At 40.5% G+C, this 13,862-nt stretch overlaps 1 protein-coding gene across 3 annotated transcripts in view; it reads left to right on the top strand.

The window, feature by feature from the left end:
• Positions 1–13,862, top strand: part of ppp4r3b (protein phosphatase 4, regulatory subunit 3B) — a 46,031-nt gene that overhangs the window by 11,452 nt on the left and 20,717 nt on the right. For all 3 annotated transcript variants that reach the window (XM_078404869.1, XM_078404868.1, XM_078404867.1), the window contains exons 5-9: positions 2,258–2,335; positions 2,416–2,532; positions 8,505–8,621; positions 10,896–11,027; positions 11,972–12,074. In XM_078404869.1, the coding sequence (XP_078260995.1) occupies positions 2,258–2,335; positions 2,416–2,532; positions 8,505–8,621; positions 10,896–11,027; positions 11,972–12,074 (547 nt within the window). The remainder of the gene's footprint in view (positions 1–2,257; positions 2,336–2,415; positions 2,533–8,504; positions 8,622–10,895; positions 11,028–11,971; positions 12,075–13,862) is intronic.

The following is a 13,862-nucleotide window of genomic DNA, read 5'->3' as shown; positions in this document are numbered from 1 at the left end:
AAATAGTGAAAGACCTGGATAGAGTGGATATGGAGAAGATGTTGGCATAGTGAGAGACTAGGACAAGCGGGCACAGTCTCAGAATAAAAAGATGTACCTCTCAAAAGGAGATGAGGAGGAATTTCTTTAGTGAGACTGTGAATCTGTGGAATTCGTTGTCACAGGCAGATGTGGAGGCCAAGTCATTGAGTATTTTTAAGGTGAAGATTGTCAGATTCTTGATTCGTACGGGTATCAAGGGTTATGGGGAGAAGGCAGGAGGGAAAGATGGATCAGCCATGATTGAATGGCAGAGTAGACTTGATGGGCCGAATGGCCTAATTCTGCTCCAATGACTTATGAGCTTGCGCCTGTCTGGTCATGTGACCAAGAAGTAGCGTGGAGTTGGTCAAGGAGCTGTTTCTGTGAACTTAAAAGATTGTTAATGATGTGCAGTACGAAAACATTGAGAATGTCAGACAAATTGCCTGATGATGTAAGTTTTAACTGGATCAAGATATGGAAGTAAATTTGAGATATTGTCCATGCATAGATCCGCTCTACCACAAAATGCTGGACCGAGAATCTGAAAACTTGGTGTCTTGTTTAACCCAGTATATCATCAAATCCTTTTTCACTCAGCTGGGTCTACCTGTTCCCAGCCAGGTAGATTGTTTCTGCATCCACCCATACCTCGTCTGCTATTGCCACTGAAAAGCTAATTTCGTGCTGCTTCCATTTCTAACCTAATAATGTGCATTCTCCCATTCTCCACACATTGCATTTTTTCAAATTATGGTTGCCTGTACCTGATACCAATTAATATCTTTGCTGTGCTACACTAGTTCAAGAGCTCTTTTATCGTACTGGAATTTGGGACATTATCATCGAGATTAATTCCCGTTAATTTCCAATGGCTAGCCTGAGAAACACCCATAAAGCTAACCACGTAATTAGTCTTGCTGATAACTGTGCAATACCTTTAAGGTATCTTCCTTGGCAGGGAAAGCTATAATTTTCCATGGTGGCAGTAAACACCCTTTCAATAGAAAGATAGTGGTTGCAGCAGTTTGTGATTGATTAAAGGTCTACAACAAGAACCAAGTTATTCATGTGAAATCATATTGCTTTAAGTTTGTTGGTTTTCAATGGACACCCTTCCAATATTTTGTTCCATTGTCCAACTTGATAATACAGTTCCATTTCTTTTAACCTTAAATCATTAAAGCTCCGTGTTTAAATAGCTAACAAATTAATGGGCAGATACCTAAGTTGATGCATTTTTTAAACATTTGGCAGGAGCAAATTTTTTTAGGGACTTGACTCTGCAAAAGAGCAATTGGCCTGCTTGCATAATTAGCTTTTTATTCACTGACAATTTCAAGGTATTGATGCCTATTTCATTATGTACTGCATTTATGAAAATAGCTGATGAATACCATGAAATGGCTTTAATGGCTGAAGTTGTGCATTAAATTGTGTTTACTTGAATGCTGCTTAAACCTGATGGTTAGAATTGTTCTTGGTACATCAAAATGAAAGGCAGTGTGGACTGGCTATAAAAACAGAAACTGATGGAAACATCCAGAAGGTCAGGCAGCAGGTGAGGGAAGGGAAACGCAATTAGTGTTTTGGGTCAGAGACACCTCATCATAATACTTTCTCACTTGGTCTGATGGAACTGAAGAGGCCTCTGACTAGGAGGGAATGCGGAAAGAAATGGAATCTTTGAACTTGTCTGCAAATGGGATAGAGGTTCAACAGATTTGTCCACTGAGGAAATCTGTGGTTCAGTGTTTTGATATTTGAATTTGCCTGATTTGACACATTTGAAGTGAGTAAAATAAAGCTTTCAGTTTTCACTGTGTAATCTTATATTAATTGTTATTGATAAATAATTTCTTCCTCCTTTTGTATCCATTGAAATAAAGCCCAACATTCTGCTTATCCTTTTGATTGCTCGGTTGTATCTGCGGCCAAGCTTTTAATCATATGTGAAGTGTTTTGCCAAGAATCTTGACTTCTATACAATAGTTAACAGATATTAAAAATAGTTGAAGGGAAAATAATTTTCTTTTGAAGCTCCATAGATGCTAAGATTGATCATTTTGATTGTGATCTAAAATGCAATATTCTACATGACCTTTGATCATTAAATGGATGAATAATTAACATTTTAAAATTGCAGTTTCACAAGTTAGTCATGAACATAAACAATCTTGTAAGTTGCAGTTGTACTTAACTTCAAAACTGAAAGTTGCAATTTATTTTGCTACAGGAAGATGAAAAATTCTTGACTGAACTCTTTGCACAGTTAACTGATGAAGCAACAGATGATCATAAGAGACGTGAATTAGTAAGTTGACTATTTCAACTTGAAAACATTAAATTTAGCGCACAATACTATATTTCAGACAACTTTTTTCTAAAACGCAGGTGAACTTCTTAAAGGAATTCTGTGCATTCTCTCAAACATTGCAACCTCAGAATCGGGATGCATTTTTCAAGACGCTAGCAAACTTAGGGATTCTTCCTGCCCTTGAAATAGTTCTGGTAAGTACAGATACTTTTAGAGGTATTTTAATTTTCTGAACTTACTGTATGTCAAATTGATTTATATTTTAAAGCTTAATATCATCACGCTCCTCTAAATCTAGTTCAGATACCAATGAACCATTTCTGTCCAGCCATTAAAATATAATCAATTCATTGCAATGTCTTCCATGTTATCCAATGATATGTATTAAAATTGCTTTCATTTTGAGAGACTTGTTGGGTTTTTAAATATAGATTAAAAATTGAAGGAAGCAGTTAATGTTGGGGAGCATGACAAACTTTTCTATTTAAATCTACCTCTCAATACATTGAATAAATAAAATACTGTTATGTTTATTGTTGCGGAATATAGAACATAAGAAACAGAAGAAGTCCTTTTAGCACTTTGAGTCTTCTCTGCCATTCATTACAATCATAATTGTTACAACCCAGGGCTATTTTTTCAGCACTGTATAATCCCTATTACATTAATATCCCAGTGGTCTATCGATCTCTGTTAACTTGAGATTGGTCTTCTAAAATCCTCAACTGGAGAATTCCAGAGATTCACCACCCTTTGCAAGAAGATTTTTTTTCTAATCTCAGTCCTAACTTGCCTATCCATTATTCTTAAAGTTTGATCCCTCAGCCAGAAAAAAGATCTTCTTGTATCCAGCCTGATGAAATCTGTAAACCTTTTTAGGCATTTCTATGAGATCTCTTCTGATTCTAAACTTTACTGCCATATCTAGCCAATGCCTACTCTGCAGCAAACCCAGCTTTCCACGATAGACACAAAATGCTGGAGTAACTCAGTGGGATAGACAGCATCTCTGGAGAGAAGGAATGGGTGATGTTTTGGGTTGAGACCCTTGTTCAGACTAAATGGATGATGTTTCAGGTTGAGACCCTTTAGTCCCTTCCAAAACTCAGCACTTCTGCTTTGTTCACAAAGTAGATAACTACACTTTTTCCATATAATCCATCTCCCATGTTTTTACCTGCTCAATTTATATTCTCCTCAAGCCTCTATACATTCATCTACCTGCTCATAATTCCACCTAGAAATGTGGATCTCCTCTTCTAAAATGATTTTGGAGAACTGGAGATCAAGTACCAATCCCTGCAGATTCTCTCCCTACGTCTCACTCCCTTCCTCTCCCATCCCCTTGCACCCTTCAGTCACATATTTATTTCCATATTTTACTATCTGCCCTTAACAAATTATGAATTAATATCAATATATGTGGGACGCCAGAACGCACCGCTGAGCCTACTGGAGACATCGTGGGCCCAGTCAGCGAAACGTTGATGAAAGTAGGAGCCCACTTGATAACCCCAATGACGTGTCTGCCCAACCTTTCTCAACATCGGAGGAGTGTAGGTGAGTGCTTAAGCCTTCCATCACCACCGGGAGCAAGTTAAGAGGTGGCACTTTGGATTTTAACATCACGTCCTGTGTATTTGAAAACATTTACCCTGGAATCATCCAGTGACTTCTGTGAATAGAATGGCTGACAACAAGGGAAAGACCGTGTGACTGCTGAAAAGACGGCTGACAGGAGGAAATAGATCCCACCTGGGGCAGGCATGGGTTAGCTACCCATGTCAGCAGGATCCAATAGTATTCAGTATTTTGGAGACAGCCGCTAATGGCTACGAACAGAATTAAAGATAGAATACCCCTAGAGTCTGTGAGAGTGGGGGCGGAAGAAGACTCATTGACGGATAATACGGCCATAGAACTGGGAACGGAAAAGACCATGAGCAAGACATGCACTCAACAAGAACCATGCGCATCATCAGCATCCGAGAAGAGGCTTCAGGTCTGCTCCTGCGGCTGGATGAAAATAACATCTTCAAAGGGCCTGAAAATACATCAAGGAAAGAAAGGGTGCCTGAGGGAGGGAAAACAGGGACCTTGCATTGATAAGTACTTCCTGAGAAGTCAATCAAGTCAGTCGAATGAAGTCCAGCGACCGGAGTCTCACCAAAGTTCGCAGGGCATCAGCCCCCCTGATGAAGGAAACTCGAGCACAGTTATGCAGGCAGAGGAAGGTATGGTGCCCATCCAGCCAAGAAAACCAGCAATGGAGAAACAGATCAGCGGAAGAAAACCCCACGTGAAATGGCCTGGAGCCTTGGAGAAGAAAGAATGGGAGACCATAAACGCAGACCTTACCAGTATCCTGAACAGATATCAGCCAATACTGCCCTATCAGTCTCGTCAATGTAGAGGGTAAGATCTATTTCAGCGTCATAGCTCAGAGGATGACCAGCTATCTGAAGAGAAACAACTTTGTGGAGACAACAGTCCAAAAAGCAGGCATCCGAGGATTCTCTGGATGTCTCGAACACACCAGCATGATTTGGCACCAAATCCAGACTGCAAGAAAAGAGAAGAGTGATCTGCATGCCATTTTCCTTGACCTTGCCAACGCGTTCAGAACTGTCCCTCGCAGTTTCCTCTGGGCATCCTTTGACTTCTTCAGGATACCAGAGACTATCACAAATCTTGTCAAGGCTTATTTTCAAGATCTGCAGCTCTGTTTCACCATGCCAGACTTTACCACCACATGGCACTGCATGGAGATTGGCAGAGTGGCAGGGTGTACCATCTCCCCATTGATTTTCACTATGACAATGGAAGTTACAATAAGGGCCTCCAAGTGGGTAGTGGGTGGCGAGCGGCTGAAGTCTGGAGTCCGTCTACCACCCATCAGGGCCTACATGGATGACATGACAACCGTAACAACACCAGCACCTTGTACCAGGTGCCTTTTAGGGAAGCTTCAAGAGAACATCACTGGGGCCAGAATGAAATTCAAGCCATCCAAATCATCTCTATAATCAAAGGCAAACTGACAGATCAACGGTTCTTCATTGATCAAGAACCTGTCCCAACTGTCAGAAAAGCCAATCAAAAGTCTAGGAAGATGGAATGACTCTAAACTGAAGGACACTGATCAGGCAAACGTGCTTGGGCAAGAAATCGTCAGCCTGGCGAACATCGACCGATCCATGCTGCCTGGAAAGCTGAAAGTCTGATGCCTGCAGTTTGGTTTACTACTTCGCTTTATGTGGCCACTAACCATGTATGACATCACCCTCACAAGAGTCGAGAAGATGGAAAGAACAATCAGCTCTTTTGTGAGAAAATGGTTCGGTGTTCCTCGATGCCTGAGCAGCGTAGGCCTGTACGGTCAGGGGCTACTCCAGCTGCCTCTCTCTAGCCTCACAGAGGAGTTCAAGTGCACTAAAGTCAGACTAGAGATGACGCTGGCAGAAACAAGGGACGCTGTCATCCGAGCTGCTGCCCCAACCCTGGCAACAGGAAAGAAGTGGACGGCTAAGAATGCGACACAGCAGGCAAAATCTGCTCTCCACCACGGCGACGACGTAGGCCAAGTCCAACACGGAAGAAGTGGCTTGGGGCTTGGCGGAAAGCGACCTTGCTGGAACAAGGCATCCTCACTAGAGCGCCGGAAGTTGGTCGCGGCCGAAGTCTGCCGACGGGAGGAGTAGGTGTGCCAAGGCTGTGTCGCAAGCTAAACAGGGCCAGTGGATAAGATGGGAGAGTGTGGAAAAGCGGAAGATCAGCTGGAAGGACATGTGGGAGATGGAGGCGAGCAGGATAAGTTTCCTCATTCGGGCAACCTATGATGTCCTTCCTAGCCCTAAATCTCAACCAATGGCTGGGCGAAGATCCATCATGCCCCCTGTGTTCAACACCAGCCATGCTTAAGCACATCCTCACTGGGTGTAAAGTGAGCCTCTCCTAAGGACGGTACACCTGGAGACATAAACAAGTGCTCAAATGCCTGGCAGCGACTCTGGAAAGCAGGAGAACAACCAACAATGCCCTGCCGCCCAGAACAACCAACCCAGTTATATCAATTGCCTTTGTTCGGGAGGGGAAACAAAGGCAACAGAAAATTCTACCAAGGACCAGGTTTGGACAGCTGGAGGCAGCCCAGGATTGGCAGATGCTGCTGGATGTGGACCAACGGCTTACAGTTCCATCCGAGATAGCCATCACCAACTTGAGGCCTGATCTTGTCCTCTGGTCGAACTCTCAGCGCATGGTGTATTTTGTGGAGCTCACAGTCCCTTGGGAGGATGCTGTACAGGAAGCCTTCAAAAGAAAGAAATTGCGATATACAGAGCTTGCAGCGGAGGCAGAACAGCGGGGCTGGAGAGCAAAGATCTGCCCAGTAGAAGTTGGATGTTGGGGATTCGTTGCAACATCAACTGTAAGACTGATGAAGGACCTGGGGATCAACGGACATGCCCTATGCCAGGCCATCAAGGAAACATCAGAAGTGGCAGAGCAGAGTAGCCAGTGGCTCTGGCTGAAGAGGAAAGACCCCATTTGGTCTCCCGAATAAGCTGGCTAGGCAGATGCAGAGGGGGGTGGTTCTGGGATGCCAGAAAGCACTGCTGAGCCAACTGGAGACGTCGTGGGCTCAGTCAGCGAAACATTGATAACCGCAATGACGTGTCTGCCCAGCCTTTCTCAACATCTGAGGAGCGTAGGTGAGTGCTTAAGCCTTCCATCACCACCGGGAGCAAATTAAGAGGTGGTACTTTGGATTTTAACATCACGTACTGTGTATTTGAAAACTCCACTCTGTGTGCTTTAACCAATTGACTAAATTCCTGTGCAATCACTCGCCAAAGTCTCATAAAATTCATACATACCATATCCAACCCAAACCCTCAAGACCTCCTGGTCAAACATTGTTTTACTTACATAAATTCATGCTCAATCTGCTCAGTCCTGTCTTTTTCAAGGTGCTAATTGCATTCTATATTATTGATTCCAATATTTTCCTTTCTACTGATGCTTGTCTGCAGGTCGGTGGTTTGTTGTTTTCTTTCATCCTCTTTTCTAAAATCGTGGAGTCACATTTGCAATCTTCAATCCACAGGAAACATTCAGGAATCCATGGAATTTTAGAAAATTTTAAAACTCTTGACGTAGAACATTGTGTCCTTACCAATTTTCAGTCTCACTAATCTTTCTCGTAATTTGGCTTATAAAATATGGAACAGTACAGCATTGGAACTGGCCCTATCTAAAAGTGACTTGTTCAAGTGCCAATCTAAAAACTTATTGTATCAGCCTCCACAACCATACTTGGTAGTGCATTCCAGGCACCCCTCACTCTGTGTTTAAGACTAAAACTAACCCCGTTCGTTTCCTTTAAATTTTGCCCCTCTCACCTAAAAGCTATGCCTTCTCGTCTTTGACATTTCCAACCTGGGGAAAAGGTCTGACTGTCTACCCTATCTATGCCTCTCATAATTTGACATACTTCTATCAGGTTTCCTTGAAGGTATCCCTCCCAGGGTACTGCAGAAAAAAAATTGTTTTTCCGACCTCTCCTTACAGCTAATACCCTCTAATCCAGGCAGCATTTTGTGACACTTCTTCACTCTCTTCATGTCTTTTTCAATTCCTCATTCTCATTAGAGTCTTTAGTATTGTTTTTTTTTGTGTGTTTTAATTCCTCTGCTATTTCTTTTCGACCCATGATAAATTCTCCAGTCTCTGTCTGTAAAGGAAATTGCTTTGTGATATTTTTGTTTTTCTATCACTCACCTTAGAGTTCACTCATGGATGTCAGCATGTTATGTTTTGAGCTGAGCTGGGTGATAATCCCTTTGTTATGGTGCAATATTTGTATCATTGTTTGAGGATGACAAGTTCCCTACTGTTACCATGGAAGAGATTGCAGTTTTAATATGTGGGAAGTGCTGGAACTACAGAGTATCCAACAAGTCTGGATTTATATAGAAATGACAGTCTAACAATTTGATGTTTTCACATTGTACACATTGAAATGGTGCACTGGTAACATATTTTTTAATCTTTATTATATTTCAGCTGTTGCAAAGCCTTTCTCATTTTTTAAAAATTAAGAATAAAGTACAGTCATGTACATTTTAATTAGTTTTACAATTGTCCTTTATCTTTCTACTCTAAGGGTATGGATGATATACAGGTGCGAGCTGCTGCTACCGACATATTTTCTTATCTGGTAGAATATAGTCCATCAATGGTGCGCGAGTTTGTAATGCAGGAAGCTCAACAGAGTGACGATGTAAGTATTTATCCTTCTATCATGTGAAAAGAAAGTTAGTTTCAAAATAGAGCTGGAATAAGTTGGAATGTTGATTATCCTATCAATTATTTAATGTTTACTTCTGTAAATTTTGTGAGGTATTAGAAATCTAGGTCAGTAAGCATTTTGGGTGATCAGCAGAAATCATGTGAATTAGAATATGGGCAGCAACAGAATGTCATGCAAGTTGGGAAGTCAGCAACAAAGTTTTGAGTGCAAAAATTGTGGAAGGTAGAGTTGAAAGAGGCTAGAGTCAGGTAATAAATATGAGATGCACGAGACTGCAGATGCTAGAATCCTGAGCAAAATAAAAAGTTGGAGGAACTCTGGGTTAGGCAGCATCTGTGGAGGGAAGTGGACAGGTGTTTTGGGTCAGAAGCCTTCTTCAGACTGATGGAGTAGAGGGAGATAGCTGGTTGAAAGCAGTGAAAGGATGGGAAAGAGCTGGTGAGAATCAGTTTATAATTGTCGGCACGGTGGCGCAGCGGTAGAGTTGCTGCCTTGCAGGGCTTTCAGCAGCAGAGACCCCAAATTCGATCCCGACTATGGGTGTTGTCTGTACAGAGTTTTGTACATTCTCCCCGTGACTGTTCTCAGATCTCCTGTTTCCTTCCACACTCAAAAGACGTACAGGTTTGCAGGTTAATTGGCTTAGTATAAATGTAAATTGTCCCTCATGCGTATACGATAGTGTTAATATGCGGGGATCGCTAGGCCGAAGGGCCTGTTTCCGCACTATATCTCTAAACTAAACTAAATTAATTATCACGTATACCAAAGTATGCTGAAAAGATTTTATTTGTGCGATTTCCAATCAAATCAAATGCCAAAAGCATGAACAATCAAACCATTTGGTGACAAATCTAGGTGAATCCTTTGTTTTTAAATGCATGCATATATTGTTTCTTTTTTGACAAATCACATAGAATAAGATCTTTCTTTGCTGCATACCACATTGTTCTACATAACCTCTCCACATTCATGCTCTACTCAAATTTACTCTTATGTTGCCTCATTCAGATCGACTAGGATGACTCTCTGTTCCCTTCTCTTTCTGATGCTTGCCCAGTGTCCTCATAAATGTATCAACAAGTAAAGAGGAAAGCGAGAATGGGGCTGGATGTGTGTGGGGGAAGATGTAGAGATCACAGTAGGATCGACTGGGGAAGAGATAAAGACAGTTACAGGACAAGGATCAAGTCCCCGATGTTGCAAGGATTGGGGTGTTCATGAGAGACTGGGGCAGGTGTTTAGGGCGCTTCATAATGTTATTTTGAGATTTAACTGAATTTTTGAGATTTAATAAAATAATATTTATTTCAAATTATGTATTTATTAGATAAATTAAGTGTTTGTTCGATAATATTTGCTTTCAATAAATGATATTTGCCAGTTCCTCATTCTCATCAATCTCTGGGTAGAGAAGTTCTCTGGCGAAGTTCCTTCTAAATTCACAAAATTGGTTATTTTGGTAACACTCTAATTGATGGCCTGCAGTTATGTTCTTCATCATTTTGAGAAATTCTATTGGGTTACACCTCAGCTGCCTTTTTTCAGGAGAAACAAAACCCATTTTAATTTAAATCCCAAGAAAGCTTTGAATGCTTTTCTCTATGTATCTGTAACTGGAGTGTTGCATACTTTCATGGTAACAGAAATATAGCATTCATCAAAGTTAATTAAGATTGCTTATTGAAAAAGGAGTAACTCACCTTGGTTCTTCATGAGAGATCAGCAAGAGTGAAGCTTGAACAGAAAGCTGTGAATGCCTAGCCAATGGATATTTTTAAGGCAGAGATAGATAGATTCTTGATTAGTACAGGTGCCGGGTTAGAGGGGGTGAAGAGGGGAAGATAGATCAGCCATGATTGAATGACGTAGTAGACTTGATGGGCTGAATGGCTTAATTCCGCTTCGGTCACTTACGAACATATGGTTTATAAAAGGATTTTAAAAACTCAACTGAACTGCAAGCTTTTTGTGTAAGAACTGCAAGACAAAGGGGTGCTAGATCACAATTGGTTTCTGGAACAACTTTGGATAAACCACATTAAAGAAAAGATTGTCAATTTCTCAAATTGTTTGATTAGAATCAGTAGCGTCCTGTTTATGATGTAGGAGAAAATAGTAAATTATTAGAGTATGCAATGATTTGAAGGATGTTGATCTAATCATTTGAAAGCTTATTGGGTATAATTTTGTTGTCATTAATATTTTTAATTTAATTGGTTTTTTAAATTTCTCTTTATGCAGGACATTCTGCTGATTAATGTAATCATCGAACAGATAATTTGTGATGCTGACCCGGAACTTGGCGGGGCTGTTCAATTAATGGGGTTATTAAGAACTTTAATTGACCCTGAGAATATGTTAGCCACAGCAAATGTAAGCACTTTAAGATATTTTTTAAAGTAAAACAACAATTTAATTTGTCGCTAATAATCGTACCTTTGAGTTTTAATTTTAATTCGATCTTACAGGAATGTATCATTAAATTGTCAATTATTTTAAACATTGCAGAGCTGGGTTGAAGGCTTTTTTCCCCCCAAGTCTTCCTTACTATTCAATTAGCTCTCCTTGTCTCTAAGAAGGAAATAAAATCCACCTGAACTGAACTACCCCGAATTTCACTCCATTATCCTGTGCATTAGAAAATTCCTTTCCTTTATCTTGAGACTATGATTTTGTCATTGGTCTGAATGTTCTTTTATCTCTAGCCCAATCCAAGATTCATCCACTTTATCCTACAATGCAGCAGGTTCAGCTAATTCTCCAAGCTGCCTTTGTGAAAAATCATGTCATGGTTCTTGTGCCACCTGTTACGTTCAAATCATCTTCCTTGCCCACATTGTTAGCAATGCTGCTTTCTGCTTCCATGGCACTATTCTACAACTTGTTTCCAAAATACTGTTCCCCTTACTGGCTATAACATATAAATAACTGTGAACCTTAAAGGATTGGCAATTTTATTTTTGTACATTGGAGAGTTTAAAAAATATAGCATTGCGTTTGCTATTGAAAAATGACACTGCTCAATTGCAAGGTGTGCCTTTTCAAATCCAAGATTTCTTTGTTAAACAAAAATAAAATTGTCATTCTACTTTTGAGTTTATGTTTCTGCTTTTGTTCACATGATACACCAATCTACTTGTGCTGTTTGTTGGGAATGGAATCTTCAGTGATTTGACCATAAGTTTACTGGAACACTATTGAACAAGTTGAATTATGCAATTCGTCATAATATGCATATATGAAAAATATCAGAACTTCAGTAATATAGCAATTAAGATACTGACTATTAACCAGTGTGTCCTTGTCGTTTTTGTTAGAAAACCGAAAAAACAGAGTTCCTCAGCTTTTTCTACAAACATTGTATGCATGTTCTCAGTGCTCCTTTGCTGGCTAATACAGATGAAAAATGCAGTTATAAAGGTAAATTTCAGACTTGGCCCTGCATGAAAATCATCCTTCAAAACATTTGAACCTTTCCATATGAACTGTTTGCACATTTGTAATTTTCTTTCTTCTGAAATGCTTCAATCTATAGTTGTATTTTCTGTTAAATATTTGTTAACTGCAGTTTCCTGTTTATGAACCTGTTTATGAACCAATGTTTGACATTAGTGTGTCAGCCAATAGATTGTGCTCATTTGTTTTACTTTTTCACAAATTCCACAAGGGTACATTTTATTCTGTATCTGAAATTCTTGATTAGGGATTTGTGAATCCTGTAAATATCTAGCACAAATTGCTGCAATGTAAGGGTTGCGTGTATTTCCAAATAAGCAGCAAATGTTCTGCATATGAACAATTGTTGCATGCAAATAAAAATGTAATGTCAATTACAATTATATAGCCTCCAGACATGAATGGTTTTGAGAAAAAATATATTCACCCTCTAGATGAGCACTAGGAAGAAACCCCAAAATTATTTTGGGTAGGGCCTTAGAATGCAAAAAACTATAGCAGTGATCTAGCTGAGCTCTGAAAGATAAAGGTGTTTGATTTGTTCTATGAAAGATGAGAGAAGCAACAATTGGATATTAAAAACAGCAAATGCAGGAACTATTTCATGGCTCAGCAGCATTTGTGATTAAAGAGAAACGGTTAACCTTGTGGGTTTGGCGAAAACCAATCGACCTATGCCACTCTCTGGTGATCTTGGTGGGTATGTTTATTAATATCTTTGTGGGTTGAACTCCATATTAAAGAGCTCCACTATCATGCCAAATAACATTGTTTTATGGTATCAGAACTAGTGATTGGTTTGAGAGCTATCTGCACAGGTAAACTGCAGAGTAATACAGGGTGAAACATGTTCTTCAGCCTAGGGAGTCCACCCTGACCACCAAACACCCAATAACAATAATTGTGAGGTAATCCTGTTATATTCTCCCCATGTCCCCAACAATTCTTCTAATATTTTACCATTCACCTACACACGGGATAATTTACAGTGGCCATTTAACCTGCTAAACCGTTTATCTTTGGGATATGCGAGGAAGACTAGAACAGTGAAGTGCACCAATTGTAGCCATACCCACATCTTGTTTAACTATGGCATGACATTCCAGCTCCTGTACTCCACGTCCTGGCCAATGTAGGCAAGTGTTCCAAATGCACTCTTCACCACCCTGTCCACCTGTGTCGCCACCTTCGTGGAGCTTTGTACCTGCACTTCTATGTTCCTCTGTTCTACAATACTACCCAGGGCCCTACATTTACTGTACTGGTTTGTTCTGCAAAATTGCAACGCCTCACATTTGTCTGTATGCCACTCAATATGCCATTCCTTGGCCCAGTTACAAAGAAGAGCACGATAGCACAGGAACAGGCCCTTTGGCTCTCATTATCTATGCCAACCATGATGCCAATGTTAATTAATCCTGTCTGCTTGCCTATTTGTGTTCTGCGTAAATGCCTCTGAAATGTTGCTATCATACCTGGTTCGCTCCTGCAGCAGTGTGTTCCAAGCACTTAACCACATTGTGTGGAAAAGCCCACACTCCAGAGCTTCTACATCCTTCCTGCAATGCGGCGACCAGAACTTCACACAATGCTCCAAATGTGGCCTGATTGAAGTTTTGTACAGCTGCAACAATACTTCTCCCTGCAGATCACTTTTATCTGCACAATGCTCTTAACTACACTACCATGGAATAGCAGCAACGCAGATGGTGTACAAATGCACACTTGGGGCAGAAGCAATATCAAACTCCA

Source organism: Rhinoraja longicauda, chromosome 9 (genome assembly GCF_053455715.1).
Source record: "Rhinoraja longicauda isolate Sanriku21f chromosome 9, sRhiLon1.1, whole genome shotgun sequence".
Classification (NCBI taxonomy): Eukaryota; Metazoa; Chordata; class Chondrichthyes; order Rajiformes; family Arhynchobatidae; genus Rhinoraja; species Rhinoraja longicauda.
The sequence above is the reverse complement of the archived record's forward strand: the minus strand, read 5'-3'. Positions and strand labels throughout refer to the sequence as shown.